This window comes from Oncorhynchus masou, chromosome 15 (genome assembly GCF_036934945.1).
Source record: "Oncorhynchus masou masou isolate Uvic2021 chromosome 15, UVic_Omas_1.1, whole genome shotgun sequence".
Lineage (NCBI taxonomy): Eukaryota > Metazoa > Chordata > Actinopteri > Salmoniformes > Salmonidae > Oncorhynchus > Oncorhynchus masou.
In genome coordinates this window covers 66,206,350-66,230,906 of record NC_088226.1, presented here as the reverse complement: position 1 = coordinate 66,230,906, position 24,557 = coordinate 66,206,350, and the positions used below count along the sequence as shown (strand labels likewise).

The window sequence follows — 24,557 nt, the reverse complement described above, 5'->3', positions numbered from 1 at the left end:
TTAATATTACCCGATTGATCTAATCATGTAAATGTAATTAACTAGAAAGTCAGGGCACCAGGAAAGAATATGTATAGAGCTGTTATCTTCTGAATAAACTCTTAAAGACCTAGTAATATTTTACAGGGTTGGGTTTTAGTGAAAGAGCGGGAAAACTGAAGAACAAAGGGAGAAGCGATGTCACTATCGGGCCATAGGCAGCTACTCTATCGTAAATACAGAATCTTATGCATTCTAAATTACCGCCCATTTGGAAAAGGAAAATGCAATAAATATTTACTCTGAGCTGTGCTTCAATAGGTTGGTGGTAGATGGAAGGCTGTGTTTCCCAACAGAGTCCTTTGTCCTTTGAAGAGTGTCTATGGTGGTGAACGGGATACGTTGTAGTGTTGTCCTTATGTGGTAGACGGGATACTCTGTATGTCCTCTCCTAGCCCACGTTTATGCGGCCGCTGCTAACTCAACGGCTAGGAGGTATCACTTCTGTAGCAAATAAGAGCTCAAAGTTCATACCATTCGCAACCAAAGCTCACGCTGAGGTTGGCTTCATTCTGTAATTATTATCTGAATCCTTCTGACATCGGACCGTCATCTCAATGTACCCGGAACAGGAGGTTACATTTTCGTCAAGGGCTAATATAGTGGAGGGAGAAGGGTGTGTTTCATAGTTTATAACCCACGCCTCTTCACAGGGACGGGCCACTGATTGAGCAGAGCTCTAATCTTATGAAAACCCAATTCTCTCATTTGGAAGCTAAAATTAAATTTATTCTTTTCACAAATAGTTTCATTTAAATTGCATTCAAATTGAACAACAATTCCATGTGAATCTGCTAACTATAATGTGTAGACTTTCCCAGATACAGTTTATCTCGTCCTGTCATCAGTCATAATGTCTCAGATGACAGCCGAACTGACATCATACTCATTAAGTACCAACGGATATTTTTAACTGGTTTGATTACCGAAATATGGTTCCTTTCCCTCCACTTGTTTGATGTTTCCAGACTCTCTGTTTAACAATGGCTATTCAAGAGTCCCTCTGTAGAATCAGAGAGAGAGGGAAGAGAGAAAGGTATTTATGGGGGGGGGGTCATAAACCTTACCCACAGGCCAACATCATGACACAGGCCAAACCTGGACTATGCTGGGCCAATTGTGCGCTGCCTTATGGGACTCCCAATCAGGCCTTCATGAGTTTTACAAAATTATCAATATTGTTAAGATGTTTCAGGAGGTATGGGGGCTCAGGGGGGCTGTCTGTACGGCTGGAGAGGAGGGGTTGGATGTGCGGTTGGAATGTGGTGCTGGATGGTGTATTGTAATGTGGTGTTGGGTACTGTATAATGTGATTGTGTGGAGGTTGTGGTGGCACGCAATGTGTTATTAGGAGGGTGTGGTGTTAGTGTAATGAGGATGGCTCATATAAGTAAGATAAGTCAGTCTCTGTCTCTCTCTCTCTTAACAGCACTCTGCACAGGCAGCAGTGGAGGACAGTGATAATATATTTACTGAGCTGATCTGCTCCATTGAGAGAAGGCGCTCTGAGGTGAAGAAGGTGATCAGAGCCCAAGAGAAGGCTCAAGTGAGTCAAGCTGAAGGACTCCTGGAGCAACTAAAGCAGGATATAGCTGAGCTGAGGAAGAGAAGCACTGAGCTGGAGCAGCTCTCACACACAGAGGATCACATCCATTTCCTCCAGGTAACTAAACTGCCTTGATACATGTGATATGAAATTTTAACTCAACGTGACACTCAATAATTTGGTTTGGTTCTCTCTCTGTCTCTGTTCCTCTCTCTCTCTCTCTCTCTCTCTCTCTGTCTCCAGAGTTATCAGGCTCTCTCCAGTAACAGTGTATCTTCAGACTTACCCAGCATCGTTGTCCGTCCTCTTCAGTACTTTGGAGATGTGAGTAAGACTGTGTCTGAACTGAGAGAGAAACTAGAAGACTTCCTTAAAGGAGAATGGACCAAGATCTCCACTACAGGTGTGTTGAAAATAATAAGAACATCAACTTTAGACCATTGAAGGTTCCCTACTGGTCATATACATGTGGAATATGGTATGATGATAACATTCCCTCTCTCTGTCAATGTGTTTGTGTCTGTAGTGAATATAGTGGATGTTGTACTGCCTCCAGAGCCCAAGACCAGAGAACAGTTGTTACAATGTGAGTCTCTTTATTGTGAAGTAACTAACAGTCTATTTTTACTGACACTCCTAACAATCCCTCTAGAAATATATAGCAATAGTAGATCTAATCAAAGACTGGGTATCTATCTGGCTCCTCATATTTCTCTGATTTGATTTCTGCTGTGCTCTAATCAAAGACAGGGTAGATACAGTATCTAACTCCCCTCATTGGTCTCTGCTCTTCTCCCAGATTTATGTCAGCTCACACTGGACCCAAAAACAGTATACACACGCCTCTCTCTGTCTGAAGGGAACAGAAAGGTGACCTATACAGTCCAACCCCAACCATATCCTGACCATCCGGACAGATTCACAAACCATTGTCAGGTTCTGTGTAGAGAGGGTCTGTCTGGACACTGTTACTGGGAGGTGGAGTGGAGTGGGGATGTTGATACAGCAGTCTCCTATAAAGATGTCAGCAGAACAGAGAGAGATGGTGGATTTGGAGACAATAAAAAGTCCTGGAGTTTAGAGTGCTCTAGTGGTGGTTATTGTTTCATACACAATAATGTTGTGACTAAAGTATCAGGCCCTCAGTCCTCCAGAGTAGGAGTGTACCTGGATCACAAGGCAGGTACTCTGTCCTTCTACAGTGTCTCTGATACAATGACCCTCCTCCACAGAGTCCAGACCACATTCACTCAGTCCCTCTATCCTGGGTTTTATCTCTATAGTTATAATGATACTGCTGAGCTGGTTAAACTGTAGTAGGGTCCACATAGATACTAGTCATGCTGGTGTAGTCTATAGCTGAGCTGGTTAAACTGTAGTAGGGTCCACATAGATACTAGTCATACTGGTGTAGTCTATAGCTGAGCTGGTTAAACTGTAGTAGGGTCCACATAGATACTAGTCATGCTGGTGTAGTCTATAACTGAGCTGGTTAAACTGTAGTTGGGTCCACATAGATACTAATCATGCTGGTGTAGTCTATAGCTGAGCTGGTTAAACTGTTGTAGGGTCCACATAGATACTAGTCATGCTGGTGTAGTCTATAGCTGAGCTGGTTAAACTGTAGTAGGGTCCACATAGATACTAGTCATGCTAGTGGTGATGCTGGTGGTGATGGTCCCCAGATATAATCCCTGGATGTTATGATTCATTCTGCTCTGATCTTCAGAAGATGTTATGTATTCATATTTCATAAATTGCACTGTTCATTTCCATTAATCATGATGTATGGTGTTGATGTATATTGTTGGTCATTAAGAACCATAATTTTTTCTCAATTGGGTTTCTGTAGTTTTACTCAGTGGAACAGATAGTAACTAAACAATATGGTCTTGTTTTCTGGACACAGATTAAGCCTATAGAGAATGTTCAATGGAGATTAACCAGCCCTACTTTTTTCCACCTGGTGGTGCTATTGACCAAACAATAAAACCAGCAGATATCTTGACTTGCCTCTCAGTGTATCAGTAATGTTAAGAATAGTACTTTAATATCATTGGAGATTGATGGTCTTTTTAATCCACTATCCAGAGTCAGGAACAGATGAAGTTAGGTCTGCTACTGTTCAGTGATTAAATATGATTTATGGTGATGGGAAATAAAAAATACCACACTAAACTTCATCTAGTAATAGTTTTCCTTTGTTATTTATTCCAATGTGTGTCTTTAACTTTCAAATGGATTGTGTGGAGGTGAGCTAGTGGTGTGGCTGATAGAATATAATGAAAAGGGAGGAGGGGAGGAAGAGGAGAGGAGTGAAGGGCTGTTAAAGAAACCAGATGAGGAAGAGAAAGATGTTCAGGGGAATTACTGTCTCTGTTCTACATGTGTATTTTGTATTTGTATTTTTTATGGATCCCTATTAGCTGCTGCCAAAGCAGAGTTCCATGTAGTCATGGCTCTATGTTGTACTGGGTGCCTCCCATCGTCTGTTCTGGACTTGGGGACTGTGAAGAGACCTCTTGTGGGGTATGCATGGTGTCCGAGCTGTGTGCCAGTAGTTTAGATAGACAGCTCGGTGCATTCAACATGTCATCTCATAAATAAAAGTCAATATCTCCACTTTCAGCCAGGTGAGATTGACATTCATATTATTAATATTAGCTCTCTGTGTACATCCAAGGGCCAGCCGTGCTTTCCGGTTCTGAGCCTTTTTTTTGGTGCCTGACCACACGCCTGAACAGTAGTCATGGTGCGACAAAACTAGGGCCTGTAGGACCTGCCTTGTTGATAGTGCTGTTAAGAAGGCAGAGCATCGCTTTATTATAGACAGACTTCTTCCCATCTTAGCTACTGTTGTATCAATATGTTTTGACCGTGACAGTTTACACTCTAGGGTTACTCCAAGCAGTTTAGTCATCTCAACTTGCTCAATTTCCACATTATTTATTACAAGATATTGTTGAGGTTTGGGGTTTAGTGAGTGTTTTGTTTCAAATACAATGCTTTAATATTTAGGGCTGTCACGCCCTCACTAGAAATACCCTTTTTATTCTCTATTTTGATTAGGTCGGGGTGTGACTAGGGTGGGTAATCTAGGGTGTTTATTTCTGTTGGCCTGGTATGGTTCACAATCAGAGGCAGCTGTTCATCGTTGTCTCTGATTCGGGATCATTATTTAGGCAGCCATTTCCCCACTGTGTTTTGTGGGATCTTGTTTTTGTGTAGTTGCCTGTGAACACTTCATTGTCATCACGGTTTGTTTGTGCTTCATTGTTTTGTGCTTTTTACTTCAATAAATATGTGGAACCCAAATCACGCTGCGCTTTGGTCCGAATGTGATTATGACGATCGTGACAGAAGATCCCACCACGACAGGACCAAGCAGCGTGCCCAGGAGAAGGTATCCTGGACTTGGGAGGAGATATTGGATGGGTCGGGATGCTGGACTTGAGAGGAAATCCTGGCAGGACAGGATAGCCTTTCTTGGAGGCAGACGCAAGGAGAGAACGGAGGACAGCGACGACGCCGGGGTTTGCGGCCACAAGGACAGCCCAAGAAACAGCCCAAATTTAGCTTCGGCCGCAGCAGACTCTGATCAATAATGTCAAAAGCTGCACTGAAGTCTAACAAGACAGCCCCCACAATCATTTTATCATCAATTTCTCTCAGCAAATCATCAGTCATTTGTGTAAGTGCTGTACTTGTTGAGGGTCCTTCCTTATAAGCATGCTGAAATTCTGTTGTCAATTTGTTTACTGTGAAATAGCATTGTATCTGGTCAAATACAATTTTTCTCCAGAAGTTTACTAAGTGTTGGTAACAGGCTGATTGGTTGGCTATTTGAGCCTGTAAATGGGGCTTTACTATTCTTGGGTAGCTGTCACGGCTGGCTGAAGGACCAAGGTGCAGCATGGTAAGCATACATTTGAACTTTATTTTAAAATGACGTCGACAAAACAAAAATCCAACCGTAACACTTTGGGCTATGTGCCCTGAACAACTACAAAGTTAACATTCCACAAAACAGGTGGGGAAAAAGGGTACCTAAGTATGGTTCTCAATCAGAGACAACGATGGACAGCTGTCCCTGATTGAGAACCAGACCAGGCCAAGACATAGAAATACAAAACATAGAAAAAAGGACTAGAATGCCCACCCTGGTCACACCCTGGCCTAACCAAAATAGACAATAAAAAGCCTCTCTATGGCCAGGGCGTGACAGTAGTGGAATGACTTTAGCTTCCCTCCAGGCCTGAGGGCATACGCTCTCTAGTAGGTTTAAATTAAAGATGTCGCAAATAGGAGAGGCAATATCGTCTGCAATTATCCTCAGTCATTTTCCATCCAGATTGTCAGACCCCAGTGGCTTGTCATTGTTGATAGACAACAATTCTTTCACCTTTTCCACACTGACTTTACGGAATTCAAAAGTACAATTCTTGCTTTTCATAATTTGGTCCGATATACTTGGATGTGTAGTGTCAGCGTTTGTTGCTGGCATGTCATCCCTAAATTTGCTTATCTTGTCAATGAGAAAGTCACTAAAGTAGTTTGCAATATCAGTGGGCTTTGTGATGACTGAGCCATCTGATTCAATGAATGGAGACGAGTTGGCTTTTTTCCCCAAAATTTCATTTAAGGTGCCCCAAAGCTTTTTACTGTCAGTCTTTATATAATTTGTCTTTGTTTCATAGTGTAGTTTCGTTTTCTTTGAGTTTAGTCACATGATTTCTTAATTTGCAGTGTGTTTGCCAATCAGTTGGGCTGCCAGACTTCATTGCCATACCTTTTGCCTCATCCCTCTCAACCATACAATTCTTCAATTCCTTATCAATCCAAGGGTTATTTAACAGTTTTTACAGACATTTTCTTAATGGGTTCATGCTTATTAGTAACTGGAATAAGACATTTCATAAATGCGTCAAGTGCAGCGTCTGGTTGCTCCTCATTACACACAACAGACCAGGAAATATTCTTTACATCATCAACATATGAATCACTACAAAACTTCTTGTATGAACTATTATACACTATATTAGGCCCAGCCTTTGGAACTTTCGCTTTCCTAGATGTGGCTATTATATTGTGATCACTACATCCTATGGATTTGGATACTGCTTTAAGGCAATCTGCAGCGTTAGTAAAGACGTGATCAATACATGTTGATGATTTAATTCCTGTGCTGTTTGTAACTACCCTGGTAGGTTGACTGACTACCTGATCCAGGTTGCAGGCATTGGTTACAGCTTGAAGTTTTTTCCTGAGTGGGCATCTTGATGAAAGCCAGTCAATATTTATATCATATTTATATCACTGAGAAAATATACTTCTCTGTTGATATCACATACATTATCAAGCATTCCACACACATTATCCAGATGCTGACTGTTAGCACTTGGTCTATAGCAGCTTCCCACAAGAATGGGCTTTAGGTGAGGCAGATGGACCTGTAGCCATATTACTTCAACAGTATTTAACATGGGATCCTCTCTAAGCTTTACAGGAACATGGTTCTGAATATAGGCCACAACACCGCTTCCGTTGGCATTTCTGTCTTTTCGGTAGATGTTATGTTATGTATTGCTACCACTGTATCATCATTGGGTATTATCTAAGTGAGTTTCAGATATAGTCAGAATATGAATGTAATTTGTTACAAGCAAGTTATTGACTTCATGGACCTTGTTTCTTAGGCTATATATGTAAATATGGGCATTTTTTTGCACTTTTCTGGGTTGCTTGATTGTTTTAATGCTTTACTGAGAAGCTTAATAGAGGTAGACTTACTCATGTTATTTACATTGGTGATGATAGTGCAGGGTGAGCTGCATAAAGTGGTCTTCCTACTATTGCACACCGCCTCAGTGCTAACAGTGTAACTCTGATTTATAGGCTCATGATTACTGCTTACAATAATTTCAGTGTATCACTAATATATATACAGTGGGGCAAAAAAGTATTTAGTCAGCCACCAATTGTGCAAGTTCTCCCACTTAAAAAGATGAGAGAGGCCTGTAATTTTCATCATAGGTACACTTCAACTGTGACAGACAAAATTAGAAAAAAAATCTGGAGGATCCTGGCTGACTGGCGGCTCTGGCGGATCCCGGCTGACTGGCGGCTCTGGCGGCTCCTGGCTGACTGGCGGCTCTGGCGGCTCCTGGCTGACTGGCGGCTCCTGGCTGACTGGCGGTTCTGGCGGTACCTGGCTGACTGGCGGCTCCTGGCTGACTGGCGGCTCTGGCGGCTCCTTGCAGACTGGCGGCTCTGGCAGCTCCTTGCAGACTGGCGGCTCTGGCGGCTCCTTGCAAACTGGCGGCTCTGGCGGCTCCTTGCAGACTGGCAGCTCTTGCGGGTCCTTGCAGACTAGCGGCTCTGGCGGCTCCTTGCAGACTGGTGGCTCTGGCGGCTCCTTGCAGACTGGCAGCTCTGGCAGCTTCTTGCAGACTGGCAGCCCTGGTGGCTCCTTGCAGACTGGCGGCTCAGGACAGACGGGAGACTCTGGCGGCGCTGGGCAGGAAGAAGGCTCTGGCAGCGCTGGACAGACGAGGCGCACTGTAGGCCTGGTGCGTGGTGCCGGCACTGGTGGTACTGGGCCGAGGACATGCACCTCAGGGCGAGTGTGAGGAGGAGGAACAGGGTGTGGGAGGCTGCCACCAGAGGGCTGGTGCGTGGAGATGGCACCGGATAGACTGGCCCGAGAAGGCGTACTGGAGGTCTCGAGCACCGAGCATGCCCAACCTTACCTGGTTGAATGCTCCCCGTAGCCTGACCAGTGCGGCGAGGTGGAATAGGCCGCACTGGGCTGTGCAGGCGAACCGGGGACACCATGCGTAAGGCTGGTGCCATGTACGCCGGCCCGAGGAGACGCACTGGAGACCAGATGCGTAAAGCCGGCTTTATGGCACCTGGCTCGAAGCTCAACCTAGCCCGGCCAATACGAGGAGCTGGGATGTACCGCACCCGACTAAGCACGCGTACTGGGGACACCGTGCGCTCCACCGCATAACATGGTGCCTGACCAATACGACACCCTCTCTCACTCCGGTATGCACAGGAAGCTGGCACAAGTCTCCTACCTGCCTTAGCCACACTCCCAATGTGCCCCCCCAATACATTTTTGGTGGCTGCCTATCTCTTGGGTTTCCTACCGCGCCGCCGTGCTGACTCCATTCACCGGTATCCCTCCTCACACTGCATTTACATTTACATTTAAGTCATTTGGCAGACGCTCTTATCCAGAGCGACTTACAAATTGGTGAATTCACCTTATGACATCCAGTGGAACAGCCACTTTACAATAGTGCATCTAAATCATTTAAGGGGGGGGTGAGAAGGATTACTTTATCCTATCCTAGGTATTCCTTAAAGAGGTGGGGTTTCAGGTGTCTCCGGAAGGTGGTGATTGACTCCGCTGTCCTGGCGTCGTGAGGGAGTTTGTTCCACCATTGGGGGGCCAGAGCAGCGAACAGTTTTGACTGGGCTGAGCGGGAACTGTACTTCCTCAGTGGTAGGGAGGCGAGCAGGCCAGAGGTGGATGAACGCAGTGCCCTTGTTTGGGTGTAGGGCCTGATCAGAGCCTGGAGGTACTGCGGTGCCGTTCCCCTCACAGCTCCGTAGGCAAGCACCATGGTCTTGTAGCGGATGCGAGCTTCAACTGGAAGCCAGTGGTCCAGAGAATCTCAGGCGGGCTCCAGCACTCTCCCTGGTCGGCCGCCCACCTGTCTATCTCCTCCCAAGTAGTGACCTCGTCCAGATCTCGCTCCCAAGACCATAAGTCCTGATTACGCTGCTCCTGCTGCCTGTCACCACGCTGCTTGGTCCTGTTGTGGTGGGTGATTCTGTAATGGCAGATTTCTTCCTCTTCCTCTGAAGAGGTGTAGCAAGGATCGGACCAAGATGCGGCGTGGTAAGTGTCCATGTTTTAATAAGAAAAACTCAACATGAACACAAATACAAAACAATAAACGTGAACTAACCGAAAACAGTCCCGTGTGGCACAAACACTGACACAGGAAACAATCACCCACAAAATACCCAAAGAACATGGCTGCCTAAATATGGTTCCCAATCAGAGACAACGATAAACACCTGCTTCTAATTGACAACCAATCTAGGCAACCATAGACTTACATAAACACCTAGAAAGGAAACAGCCCCATAAACATACAAAACCCCTAGACAAGACCAAACACATACATCACCCATGTCACACCGTGACCTAACCAAAATAACAAGGAAAACAAAGAACACTAAAGTCAGGCTGTGACAAATTATTTATTTACTAAATACCTAACTAATCACACAGAATTACACATACACATAATTAACTCATAACTTGATTACAAATACGTCGTAAAGGAAAACGTCCCTAGCGGGCGGAAGAGATATGACAGCTTGTTACACAAAAGAAGGGCTGGGTTTGAGTGAAAGAGCGGGAAGAATGAGGAATAAAGGGCAAAGCTGTGCTATCGTAAATACAGTATCAAATGCAATAAATATTTACTCTGAGCTGAAGTTCGGTAGGTTGGTGATAGATGGAAGGCCGTGTTGCCCAACCGAGTCCTTTGAAGAATGTCTCTGCTGGTAAATTGTATACGTTGTAGTAACGTCGTTGTGTGATAGACAGGATACTCTTTCTGTTCCTTCCTAAACCTCGTTTGCAGCGGCTGTTGCTAACTCAACGGCTAGGAGGTATCACTTCTGTAGTGAATAAAAGTTCAAAGTTCATACTATTCGCAACCAAGCTCACGCTGATGTTGGCTTCGTTCTGTAGTTATTATCTGAACCATTCTGACATCGGACCGTCATCCTCACATCATCAGAACAGGAGGTTATATTGTTGTCAAGGGCTTATATAGGAAGGGAGAGGAGGACATGTTTGAAAAGTTTTATAGCCCATGTCCCTTCACAGGGGCGGGCCACTGATTGAGCAGAGCCCTATCTTATTAAAACCCAAATCTCACATTTTAGAAGCTAAAATCACATTTCATCCCATCACGAATAATTTCATATTCAAACATTTAAATTGAACAACAATTCCATGTGAATCCGATAATTCTGATGTATAGACTTTCCACTGAAGAGTTTGTCATCTTATCATTGATGAGGATGTCTCAGATGACAACCGAACTGACATCATATTCATTAAGTACCACCGCATATGTTCAATTGATCGGATTACCAGAATATAGTTCATTTCCCCGCCTTCTGATGTTCCCAGAATCTCTATATTAACCAAGGGTTTTGCGAATGTAACCTCAGTAGGGTAGAGAGAGGAAAACAGGGGGAAGAGTTATTTATGACTGTCATAAACCCCCCCAGGCCAACATCATGACACTGCCTTGTTCAGGGGCAGAACAACAGATTTTTATCTTGTCAGCTCCGGGATTCGATCGAGCAACCTTTCGGTTACTGGCTCTAACCACTAGGCTACCTGCCATCCTTTCACAGATGCCAAGTGTACATTTACATGTGAGTCATTTGGCAGACATTCTGTCTAAATATGCCTCAAAAAAAGTAGATTTTCTGATTTTTCAGCTAGTCGGTGTCACGAGTCCGACCGAGGGTGGCTCCCTTTCCCGGTTGGGTGGTGCTCGGCGGTGGTCGTCACAGGCCTATTAGCTGCCACTGATTGTTTTTCCTCCCCCTCCTTGTATGTTTATTGCTAGCACCTGTTAGTGAGTCATTAGTTGGGCCTGTTTCTTTGTGAGGGATTAATTATTGTGACCTTCGGTTATGTCGTAGAGGAACGTGTTTGTTCCTGGTTGTGTATCCTGTTGTACTGTTTTCGTCCCCGTGTTTGGGGCATTTGGTTTTGGAACACCCAGTGTTGCGTGAGTGCATTAAAGAGCACAGTATTGCACTCTCTGTTTCCTGCGTCTGACTCCACACCCACGACACCTGGAGCGTTACAGTCGGCTTGGGGATTCGACCCAGCCACCTTTCGGTTACTGCCCAACACTCTTAACCACTAGATTACAAACCACTAAGTGTTAAACACCAAAGGTCAAATGGTAGTAGATAAATGGTAAGCTGGTTAAATAAAAGACTGCAGTTATAACTTTCAGACTGCCATTGTTTTGGGGAAATAGGGACATGTCTGTCTACTTCTACAATTATCTCTAATAGATGTATTTATTTGGTTAATAATAATTAATAATAATGGTTTGAAGTTCTACACCATTTTAATCAGGATAACCTATTATTTCTAAGGATGTAAGTCTGGGCAGCGTACAATGTTGTTACCAATTGCTGGTAGGTAAAACGTAAAAAAATAAAATACTCTTGGAACTCTTGAGGTCGTCCCATTGTTTCCTAAAGAAATATGGGTTTGTCTTTTTATTTGACAAAATATCGCAATGTGCATATTTAGAGTGGTTTCAAGTTGGACACCATTTTAATCATGAAAATCTCCTCTGTCTAATGACATAAGGTTGGACAGCGTCCTCTGCTGTCATCGATCACTAGACCAGAAATAGTCAGTTGCCATTTTTTCCTACTTCCTGGTAATGCAGATATAAACACACTTGGCACCAACAAGGTGCGGATGTTTACTTTCTACACCAGTTGTAATTTTTCAGTTTCATCCTAAGAACAAGCTTTAGTGGTAAAATAAAAAGGTCAACATTGTGTTCCAGCTCAGACAACATACTTGGGCCGTTTTGACCTAGTCAAATCAAATCAAATGTATTTATAAAGCCCTTCTTACATCAGCAGATATCTGAAAGTGCTATACAGTAATCTAGCCTAAAACCCCAAACAGCAAGCAATGCAGGTGTAGAAGCACGGTGGCTAGGAAAAACTCCCTAGAAAGGCCAGAACCTAGGAATAAACCTAGAGAGGAACCAGGCTATGAGGGGTGGCCAGTCCTCTTCTGGCTGTGCCGGTTGGAGATTATAACAGAACATGGCCAAGATGTTCAAATGTTCATAGATGACCAGCAGGGTCAAAGAGTAATAATCACAGCGGTTGTCGAGGGTGCAACAGGTCAGCACCTCAGGAGTAAATGTCAGTTGGCTTTTAATAGCCGATCATTCAGAGTATCTCTACCGCTCCTGCTGTCTCTAGAGAGTTGACATCATCAGGTCTGGGACAGGTAGCACGTCCGGTGAACAGGTCAGGTTTCCATAGCCACAGGCAGAACAGTTGAAACTGGAGCAGCAGCACGGCCAGGTGGACTGGGGACAGCAAGGAGTCATCAGGCCAGGTAGTCCAGAGGCTCAGGTCCTCCGAGAGAGAGAAAGCAAGAAAGAATTAGAGAGCGTACTTAAATCCACACAGGACATTGGAGAAGACAGGAGAAATACTCCAGATATAACAGACTGACCCTAGCCCCCCGACACATATAATACAGCACCATAAATACTGGAGGCTGAGACAGGAGGGGTCGGGAGACACTGTGGCCCCGTCCGACAATACCCCCGGACAGGCCCAAACAGGCAGGATATAACCCCACCCACTTTGCCAAAGCACAGCCCCCACACCACTAGAGGGATATCTTCAACCACCAACTTATCATCCTGAGACAAGGCAGAGTATAGCCCACAAAGATCTCCCCCACGGTACAACCCAAGGGGGGTCATCAACCCAGACAGGAAGATCACGTCAGTGACTCAACCCACTCAAGTGACGCAACCCTCCTAGGGACGGCATGGAAGAGCACTAGTAAGCCAGTGACTCAGTCCCTGTAATAGGGTTAGAGGCAGAGAATCCCAGTGGAGAGAGGGGAACTGGCCAGGCAGAGACAGCAAGGGCGGTTCGTTGCTCCAGTGCCTTTCCGTTCACCGTCACACTCCTGGGCCAGACTACACTCAATTATGGACCTACTGAAGAGATGAGTCTTCAATAAAGACTTAAAAGTTGAGACCGAGTCTGTGTCTCTCACATAGGTAGGAAGACCATTCCATAAAAATGACTGGTTCTATTGTCCAGCCTACTAGGACTCAGGGGACAAAGGCTGGGTCGAGCTCTGCTACGGGGCAGGCTACTGGAGGGGGTACCAGGAGGGAGGAGAGTAGAGCAGGGCCAAGTGGTGGTGTGCAGGCTAATGGAGGGGGGACCAGGAGGGAGGAGAGTAGAGCAGCACCAAGTGGTGGTGTGCAGGCTAATGGAGGGGGGACCAGGAGGGAGGAGAGTAGAGCAGGACCAAGTGGTGGTGTGCAGGCTAATGGAGGGGGTACCAGGAGGGAGGAGAGTAGAGCAGGGCCAAGTGGTGGTGTGCAGGCTACTGGAGGGGGTACCAGGAGGGAGGAGAGTAGAGCAGGACCAAGTGGTTGTGTGCAGGCTACTGGAGGGGGGACCAGGAGGGAGGAGAGTAGAGCAGGGCCAAGTGGTGGTGTGCAGGCCGTGGAGAAAGCTGTGGTGAGGAGGGTTGCAGCTGGGTACATGAGCTGAGGCAGGTTGCTGTTGTAACAGAGACTCCAGTGGGTAAGGGCTTGGTGGGCTCATCACAGGAAATATTACCTGTCATTGGGGAAGAGGCACAGATCAGGGGGGAAGTGCAGGGGGGACAGCCTGGGGAGGAGGAGGACAGTATTGTGCCAATAGAGGAGGAAGATGGGGGGGGGCGCCACAAGTGGTGTTCTGTACCTGCCTGTCCAAGAGGGGGGACAAGGCCTGGTGGACCTGGAGAGCAGGGTAGCAGCGTTCTGACTCAAAGTGGTGCAGAGGCAACTGTACCTACTGTCTCTCTCTCTGTCTCTCTCTTTCTCTCTCTTAACAGCGTTCTGCACAGGCAGCAGTGGAGGACAGTGATCAGATCTTTACTGAGATGATCTGCTCCATTGAGAGAAGGCGTTCTGAGGTGAAGGAGCTGATCAGAGCCCAAGACAAGGCTCAAGTGAGTCAAGCTGAAGGACTCCTGGAGCAACTGAAGCAGGAGATGGCTGAGCTGAGAAAGAGAAGCACTGACTTGGAGCAGCTCTCACACACAGAGGATCACATCCATTTCCTCCAGGTAACTAAACTGCCTTGATGCATGTGATATGAAATTAACTTAATGTGAAGCTATTCATCTCAGTCATTATGTTATTCTGTCTCCCCCTGCCCTCGCTCTGTCTCACCCGCGGTTGCTCTGTCTCCCCCTCCTCTCTCTCTGTCTCTCTCTCTGTCTGTCTCCCCCCCTCGCTCTGTCTCTCTCTCTGTCCCTCCCTCTCCAGAGTCATCAGTCGCTCTCCAGTATCAGTATATCTTCAGACTTACCCAGCATCGTTGTCCGTCCTCTTCGGTACTTTGGAGATGTGAGTAAGACTGTGTCTGAACTGAGAGAGAAACTAGAAGACTTCCTTAAAGGAGAATGGACCAAGAACTCGTCTACAGGTGTGTTGAAAATAATAAGAACATCAACTTTAGACCATTGAAAGTTCCCTACTGGTCATATACATGTGGAATATGGTATGATGATAACATTTCCTCTCTCTGTCAATGTGTTTGTGTGTCTGTAGTGAATATAGTGGATGTTGTACTGCCTCCAGAGCCCAAGACCGGAGAACAGTTGTTACAATGTGAGTCTCTTTATTGTGAAGTAACTAACAGTCTCTTTTCACTGACACTCCTAACAATCCCTCTAGAAATATATAGCAATAGTAGATCTAATCAAAGACTGGGTATCTGACTCCTCATATTTCTCTGATTTGATCTCTGCTGTGCTCTAATCAAAGACAGGGTAGATACAGTATCTGACTTAACTTAATGTTCTAACTCCCCTCATTGGTCTCTGCTCTTCTCCCAGATTCCTGTCAGCTCACACTGGACCCAAACACAGCATACACACACCTCTCTCTGTCTAAATGGAACAGAAAGGTGACCTATAAAAGCCAAATCCAACCATATCCTGACCATCCAGACAGATTCACCAACTACTACCAGGTTATGTGTAGAGAGGGTCTGTCTGGACGCTGTTACTGGGAGGTGGAGTGGAGTGGTTATGTTATTACAGCAGTCTCATATAAAGACATCAGCAGAACAGAGACAGGTAATATATTTGGACTCAATAACAAGTCCTGGAGTTTACAGTACCAGTGCTTTAGTGATGGTTATTGTTTCAGACACAATAATGTTGTGACTAAAGTATCAGGCCCTCAGTCCTCCAGAGTAGGAGTGTACCTGGATCACAAGGCAGGTACTCTGTCCTTCTACAGTGTCTCTGATACAATGACCCTCCTCCACAGAGTCCAGACCACATTCACTCAGCCCCTCTATCCTGGGTTTTGGCTACGTAGTTGTAAAAGTACTGCTGAGCTGGTTAAACTGTAGTAGGGTCCACATAGATACTAGTCATGCTGGTGTAGTCTATAGCTGAGCTGGTTAAACTGTAGTAGGGTCCATATAGATACTAGTCATGCTGGTGTAGTCTATAGCTGAGCTGGTTAAACTGTAGTAGGGTCCACATAGATACTAGTCATGCTGGTGTAGTCTATAGCTGAGATGTTTCAACTGTAGTAGGGTCCACATAGATACTCGTCATGCTGGTGGTGATGGTCCCCAGATGTGATGGTCTGTTTTTCTGTACAATAATTTGTCTAACTGTATAGTTGAATTAAAATGTAATATACTTATTTTTATCAAATACAATGTTTTAATCTAGTACATTTCCATGAATCATGATGTGTGGTGTTGATGTATATTGGTTGTCATTCAGAACCATTGATATGTTTTCTCAGTTTTCACAATCTATGTAATTCTCATCAGTGGCATTGAACAGGTAGTATCACTAACTAACTAAACTATATGGGACGAACACAGATTAATCCTCGTCCTGGACTAAAACGCATGGAGAGATGATAGAGGGATGTGGAAGAGGAGAGAGGTAATGGTTGTACTCCCTCATGGAGTGATGATAGAGGGATGTGAAAGAGGAGAGGTAATGGTTGGACTCCCCCATGGAGTGATGATAGAGGGATGTGAAAGAGGAGAGAGGTAATGGTTGTACTCCCCCATGGAGTGATGATAGAGGGATGTGGAAGAGGAGAGGTAATGGTTGTACTGGACTTTATTCTCTCATTACTTACTTATTCTGTTTCAATAACATAATTGTATAACACAAACTAATTACAATCGAGGATTTATTATTGTATTAAAGTAAACTTGTATTAAAATTTCACAAAATGTACAGTTCATTCCATAGTTTAACATGGGAAATTGTCCCTCCCTCCTATAGAGTCATGGAAGTGTTGGATGAGATAGGACCCTGCCTTCACTGGGGGATGTTTGTTGGATCCGTCACAACAGGTTATGAGGACCTCATCCTCAAGCCGCAGTGCGCTCCAGTTTCCAACAGGGGGAAGTAGAACCCTATGGACCTGAAAGGGAAAGTGAGGAGTAAAAATCAAAGGTGATTTTACACGGATGTTTCCATAGAGACCTGAGTCATATTCACTAGGCATCAAACTAAAGAAAATTAACTGAAACAGGGAGCGACTAACTGAACTTGTCCAATAAAAAAAGTTTGTTTTCATTTTCTTTTTGAAAATGTTTTGTTACAGCCCTAATTAATACGACCCTGGCAGAGTTGCAAAGAAAAAGTCATCTCAGACTGGCCAATAAAAGGAAAGATTAAGATGGGCAAAAGAACACAGACACTAACAGAGGAACTCTGCCTAGAAGGCCAGCATCCCGGAGTCACCTCTTCACTGTTGACATTGGGACTCGTGTTTTGCGGGTACTATTTAATGAAGCTGCCAGTTGAGGACCATTGAGGCGTCTGTTTCTTAAACTAGACACACTCATATACTTGTCCTCTTGCTCAGTTGTGCACCGGGGCCTCCCACTCCTCTTTCTATTCTGGTTAGAGACAGTTTGCTATGTTCTGTGAAGGGAGTAGGAAAAGACCTTCAGTTTCTTGACAATTTCTCCCATGGAATAGCCTTCATTTCTCAGATCAAGAATAGACTGACAAGTTTCAGAAGAAAGTTCTTTGTTTCTGGCCATTTTGAGCCTGTAATTGAACTCACAAATGCTGATGCTCCAGACACTCAACTAGTCTAAAGGCCAGTTTTATTGCTTTTTTAATCAGGACAACAGTTTTCAGCTGGGCTAACATAATTGCAAAAGGGTTTTCTAATGATCAATTAGCCATTTAAAATGATCAACTTGAATAGCACTAACACAACGTGCCATTGGAACACAGGAGTGATGGTTGCTGATAATGGGCCTCTGTACGCCTATGTAGATATTCCATAAAAATCCTCAATTTCCAGCTACAATAGTCATTTACAAGATTAACGATGTCTACACTGTATTTCCGATCAATTTGATGTTATTTTAATGGACAAAAAAATATACTTTTCTTTCAAGAACATTTCTAAGTGACCCACAACTTTTGAACAGTTGTGTATATTTGACCACTTTTACTTCACTTCATTCCTAAATAAAATAATGTACTTTTTACTCCATACATTTTCCCTGACCCCCAAAAGTACTAGTTACATTCTAGAATGTTTAGAAGGACAGGAATATGGTCCAATTCACACACTTATCAAGAGAACGTCCTAGGTCATCCTGTCTCTGATCTGGCGGACTCACTAAACACAAAATCTTTGTTTGTAAATTGTGTCAGAGTGTTGCAGTGTGCCTCTGGCTATATGTAAAACAAGAAAATGGTACAATATGGTTAGCTTAACATAGGTCATTTTACATTTTTGTACATTTACTTTTGATACTTAAGTATATTGTGGCAAACCTCTTCAAGGTTTGAGCGTTTGTCACAAACTAAGTGGTAAACTGTCACCAAATCACCCAAGAATGAGAGTTCTTTCGAACAGGACAGTACCTGTGTGTTTGTTTCTTCGTCCTGGTCCACCCAGGCCGTAGGCGAGGTCAAGGATAGCAGGGTTCGGTACACAAATCGGGTTCACGGTAGGTCCAGGTCCAAACGCCAACAGGTAAGTCCAAAACAGTCCAGCTCATACACGGTAAATCCAGCCAATCTCTATTGTCTCTTTCTCTATTGTTCATAGATCCTTCCAGCACTCTCTTCTCCTCTTCCTGGTTTTTCTTGACCCTTTATCTGTGGGTTGGCTCCACCTTCTGAGGGTTCCCCTTGCTTCTGGGACTTGTAGTTTTGGTGGTCGGCCATTTTGTGATCTGTAGTTCTGACAGGGGTGGCCATTTTAGTGATCGGGCAGAGCCCGTTTATTAGTTCTGCTCTCACATATCTGCCATTTACCACTCGACCCCCTTCTTTGCCACACAACTCTCCCCCTAGATCCGACCCCCTAGGTCGGGCTACCGCAGCAAAATATGCGTGCATGCGGGAAAACCCATCCACGTTTCCCATTTCCTTCCCTGCTCTGTGTTTCAAGTCAAAATGAAACGGTTGGAGACTCAAAAACCACCGCATCACCCGAGCGTTCTTCTCTTTAGCCCTATGCATCCAGGTGAGTGGGGCATGGTCACTGATGAGGGTGAAGTGGCGCCCCAGCAGGTAGTATTTCAGGCTTTCTAGAGCCCACTTTACTGCCAGCGCCTCTTTCTCAATGACCGAGTAGTTGGTTTCCCGTGGTTCCAGCTTCCTGCTTAAAAACAGGATGGGGTGTTCCACCCCTTCTACCTCTTGGGATAGCACTGCTCCCAAGCCGACCTCTGAGGCATCCGTCTGAACCATAAACTCTCTCTCAAAGTCTGGTACCACCAGCACTGGATTACAGCAGAGAGCCTCCTGTAATGTCCTAAATGCTTTGGTGGCCCTTTCATCCCATTTGACCATGTTTGGCCCTCTGGCTCTAGTCATGTCGGTAAGTGGGGCGGCCACTGTGGCATAACTTGGGATGAACTTCCGGTAGTAACCCGTCAGCCCTAGGAAGGCTCGAACCTGCTTCTTATTTACTGGTTTCGATCATTCTCTAATTGCCTTCACCTTCTTATGTTGGGGTTTGATTAACCCTCTTCCCACAGTGTATCCCAGATACTCTGTTTCCTCTAACCCCACATAACACTTGGCAGGGTTTGCCGTGAGCCCTGCCTTTCTAAGGGCGTCTAACACTGCCTGTACCCGGGGTAAGTGGGATTCCCAATCTGGGCTGTAGATCCCCACGTCATCTAAATAAGCTGCGGCATATGCTTTGTGCGGTTTTAGGACTTTGTCCATGAGCCGTTGAAAGGTGGCTGGGGCCCCGTGTAAGCCGAATGGCATGACGGTGTATTGAAACAAACCATCAGGTGTTGCAAAGGCTGTCTTTTCTTTGGCCCTGGGGGTCAGAGGAATTTGCCAGTACCCTTTTGTCAGATCAAGAGTCATAATGTACCGAGCATTACCAATTTTCTCCAGTAGTTCATCTACACGGGGCATGGGGTAGGCATCAAATTTGGAGATTTCATTTACCTTCCGAAAGTTGTTACAGAACCGCAAAGACCCATTGGGCTTGGAGACCATCACAATTGGGCTAGACCACTCACTATGTGACTCTTCGATCACTCCAGCTGTCAACATTTTCTCCGCCTCATACTCACTTTTCTCCCTGGTAGGGAAACGATATCATGAGCCGTAACCTCAGTTCGGCCAGGTACCTCTGAAAACACATCTCTGTTCTTCTGGATCAGGGTCTTTACTTCCTGTACTTGTGCTGGGGACAGAGTGGGTGAGATATTTACTTCGGCTGTCTCCTGAGTGTGTGTGGGGTATGTGACCATTAGTGTTTCTCTCTCTCTCCATGATTTTAACAGATTTATGTGATAAATCTGTTCCTGGGGTCGTCGACCTGGCTGTCGGATCCGATAATTGACTTCTCCTATTCTCTCCAGTACTTCATATGGTCCTTTCCATGTGGCCAGTAGTTTACACTCTACAGTGGGGATCAGCACTAACACCTTATCTCCCGGTTGAAATTCCCTCAGGGTAGCCTGCCAGTTATAAGTGTGCCGCTGGTGCTCCTGTGCTTGTCTCATGTGCTCTCTGACGATGGGCATGACTGTGGCTATCCTGTCTTGCATTGCCGTGACGTGCTCTATGACACTAATATACGGGGTGGATTGGTGCTCCCAGGTTTCCCGGGCGATGTCTAAGATTCCCCGGGGATGCCTCCCATATACCAGCTCAAAGGGAGAAAACCCCAGCGAGGCTTGAGGAACCTCTCTAATGGCAAACATCAGATACGGCAACATGCAATCCCAGTTCTTCCCATCCTTATCGATTACCTTCCTGAGCATTGACTTCAGGGTCCGGTTGAATCTCTCGACCAGCCCGTCCGTCTGAGGATGGTAAACCGATGTCCTCAACTGTTTCACCTGCCACAGTTTACAAAGGTCCGCCATAATTCGGGACATAAAGGGGGTCCCCTGGTCGGTAAGGATCTCCTTTGGAACCCCTACCCTGGTGAATAAGAGCACTAATTCCTTTGCAATATTCTTGGAAGCCATCGTCCGAAGGGGAATGGCTTCTGGGTAGCGAGTGGCATAATCTAGAATGACCAGAATGTATTGGTGCCCTCTGGCGGATTTGGGTAGTGGGTCCACTAAATCCATCGCTATCCTCTCAAATGGTGTTTCGATTATGGGGAGTGGCACTAACGGTCTTCTAACAGCTGGTCGGGGAGCTGTTAACTGGCACTCCGGGCACTCTCCACAATGCCGAGCCACTTCAGCTTGAATTCCTGGCCAGTAAAACCTACTTACAATCCGGTCTCGGGTTTTATCGATACCAAGGTGTCCACCCAGAATGTGCCCATGAGCTAGATCCAGTACTGTCCTCCGGTACCGAGTGGGAACCAACAACTGTTCCACCACATCAACCCCACTAGCACCGGGCTGTTCGTTATCAGCGAGGTTTGCCACTTCATCCTCCTCCTCCCCTACTAGCACTTGTGATGTTGTCCCCTGGGAGACCTCTTTTCCTGGCTTTGGTTGAAGGCCCCATGCTTCTTCCTGCTTGGTCAGGGTTGTTGGCTTCTCAAATATATATATATATATAGTATAGTATAGTAGTATTTTATAGTAGTATTTTACAGGGTAGCTTTCACTTTTACTTGAGTCCGTTTCCATTAGGGTATCTTTACTTTTACTCAAGTATGACATTTGAGAACTTTTATTCCACCAGCTGACTGCACTGTATTGAACTGAACTGAACTATACTGGACTGCACTGAACTGAACTGAACTGAACTGAACTATACTGGACTGTACTGAACTGAACTGAACTGAACTGAACTATACTGCACTGTATTGGACTGAACTGAACTATACTGGACTGTACTGAACTGAACTGAACTGAACTATACTGTACTAAACTAAACTGAATTGAACTATACTGGACTGTACTGAACTATACTGGACTGTACTGAACTGAACTGAACTATACTGGACTGTAATGAACTGAACAATACTGTAATATACTAAACTGAACTGAACTATTCCTTACTGTACTTTACTATACTGTACTATACTGAATTGAACTATACTGAACTATACACTATTGTACTGAACTATACTGTCCTGAACTGAACTATACTGGACTGAACTGAACTGAACTATACTGGACTGTACTGCACTGTACTGAACTATAGTGGACTGTACTGAACTGAACTATACTGTACTATACTATACTGAACTGAACTATAGTGAACTGAAATATACTGTGCTGAAAGCCCTGTCCGCATCAGGTGACCACTGCAAACGTACCGGGCCCCCCTTCAGCAGTGAGGTAATGGGAGCCGCTACCTGAACAAAACCCCTGGATAAACCTGCGATAGTAATTTGCAAACCCTAGGACAACTGCACTTCCTTTCCCGTGGTGGGAGTCGGCCAATTACGCACGGCTGAAATGCGGTAACTCTCCATATCCACCCTTGAGGTGGAGACATATGTTTCCATAGCCTCCGTCTCCGCCTGTCACATGGGATACACGTGGCTCCTGGGAAGTGCAGCGTCTACCAGGAGATTTATCGCACAATCCCCCGTCGATGGGGTGGTAATTGAGTCGCCTTCCTTTTTGAGAAGGCGAGAGACAAATCGGCATATTCGGGTGGAATGTGCATGGTGGAGACCTGGTCTGGACTTTCCACCGTAGTGGCACCAACGGAGGTAAAGAACAAAAACAAGTGAGCAACAGAGGGCTCTGGGTGAGAATGGTGCCTTCTCACCTGGGGTGACGCCAGAGTGCCCTGCCTGCTGCCTCGACCCCCAGAGGAACCAACCCGTGTGACTTCTGCGGCCACAGATGGTGCACGAGACAGAACCTCCTCCGATCTCGGATGTGAAACGGCTAGCTTAGTTAGCGGTGGTGCGCGCTAAATAACGTTTCAATCGGTGACGTCACTTGCTCTGAGACCTTGAAGTAGTGGTTCCCCTTGCTCTGCAAGGGCCGCGGCTTTTGTGGAGCGATGGGTAATGATGCTTCGTGGGTGACTGTTGTTGATGTGTGCAGAGGGTCCCTGTTTCGTGCCCGGGTATGGGCGAGGGGACGGTCTAAAGTTATACTGTTACATGAGCGCAGCACCTCCCAGCTCCTTGGGCATCGGAGCGGTGGTGCTGGGGGATGGAACCCCGATCTGGACGTCCGCGAGTAGCCAGCAGGTTATCCAGCTGAATGGACAGGTCCACCAGCTGGTCGAATGTGAGGGTAGTGTCCCTGCAGGCCAACTCTCGACGGACGTCCTACAGCGATATTGGTTGATCAGGGCCCTGTCCTTCCATCCCGCTCCGGCGGCCAGGGTCCGAAAGTCCTACCGCTCTGCCCGTTTCTGGTCGAAGACTTCCTAGAAACGACGGGTGAACTCCTCAAAGTGGTCCAGCACCGCATGTCCTTCCACCCACACAGCGTTGGCCCACTCCAGGGCTTTCCCCGAGAGGCATGAGACAAGGATGGACACCCTTTCACGGCCCGAAGGAGCCGGGTGGACGGTTGTCAGGTATAACTCCAACTGCAGCAGGAAACCCTGGCAGCGGGCAGCCGTCCCATCGTACTCCCCGGGGAGAGCGAGGCGAATCACACTGGAACCGGGTGCAGGGGGAGCAAGTGGAGGCCCCTGTTCTGCTGGTGGAGGTGCTGAAGGAACTCTCCGTCTCTCCCAGCGGTCCATCGCTTGGACGACGAGGTCCATGGCGGCGCCGAGATGGTGGAGCATCGCTGTGTGTTCCTAGACGTGCTCCTCGACCCCCATACCAGGGGCACCTGCTCCTGCTGACTCCATATTGTTGTGTGGAATTCTGTAAGGGGTGCGTAACCGGTGGCAGGGAAGTCAGATGCAGGAGAGCAGAACTAAGTAATAGCCAAAGCAGTTTAATAGCAAAACCAACGGCATAAAGAGTAACAAGACATGGGTACAAAACCCGTCGCCCACCAGTCAACATGGTCACACGCACTTACAATAAACAATTCCACACAAAGACATTGGGGGAACAGAGGGTTAAATACACAACACTTAATGAGGGAAATGATAACCAGGTGTGTAGGAAAACAAGACAAAACAAATGGAAAATTAAAAGTGGATCGACGATGTCTAGAAGACCGGTGACGCCGACCGCCGAACGCCACCCGAACAAGGAGAGGAACCGACTTCTGTGGAAGTCCCGGGGAAGTCCCACGGTGCCCGGGGAACAGTGGGTTAACTGACTTGCTCAGAACGACATATTTTTTAAGTATTAGCTCATTCTCAATGATCAGTCAATACATACACATACAGTGTTCATTTCAATTACAGTATATTGTATCAATATCAAGTTCCCCCTCATTACAACCACTTATGAATTATTATAGACACATATAATCACATGTTATAACAAGTGTATTATAAGGCATTTTAAAGATCATTAAAATAATTATAATATGTACTTCATAGAAACTGTTACCCATTAAATATTCTAACAATTCACATTTGTTAGATATTTTCCATATTAAGGGCCCTAACCTAGGAACTCAACTCTTTGTCTCCTTCTAGACATTGAGTGCAGTTTGTTCTCCCTCCCTCCAACCCCACCTTTCTGGCAGAACCAGGAAGTCCCTCCCCCTCCTAAAAACAATTTTCTGAGAAAACAAA

At 45.7% G+C, this 24,557-nt stretch overlaps 1 protein-coding gene across 2 annotated transcripts in view; it reads left to right on the top strand.

The window, feature by feature from the left end:
• LOC135556684 (tripartite motif-containing protein 16-like) overlaps positions 1–16,054 on the top strand; it is a 28,306-nt gene extending 12,252 nt beyond the window's left edge. The window contains exons 3-6 of one of the 2 annotated variants that reach the window (XM_064990069.1): positions 1,469–1,702; positions 1,829–1,988; positions 2,112–2,171; positions 15,321–16,054. In XM_064990069.1, coding sequence (XP_064846141.1) covers positions 1,469–1,702; positions 1,829–1,988; positions 2,112–2,171; positions 15,321–15,844 — 978 coding nt within the window. In that variant the 3' untranslated portion in view covers positions 15,845–16,054. Of the gene's footprint in view, positions 1–1,468; positions 1,703–1,828; positions 1,989–2,111; positions 2,172–2,384; positions 4,904–15,320 lie in introns of those variants that run through there. The other variant, XM_064990070.1, reaches the window with a different exon arrangement.
• Positions 16,055–24,557: the final 8,503 nt, after the last annotated feature.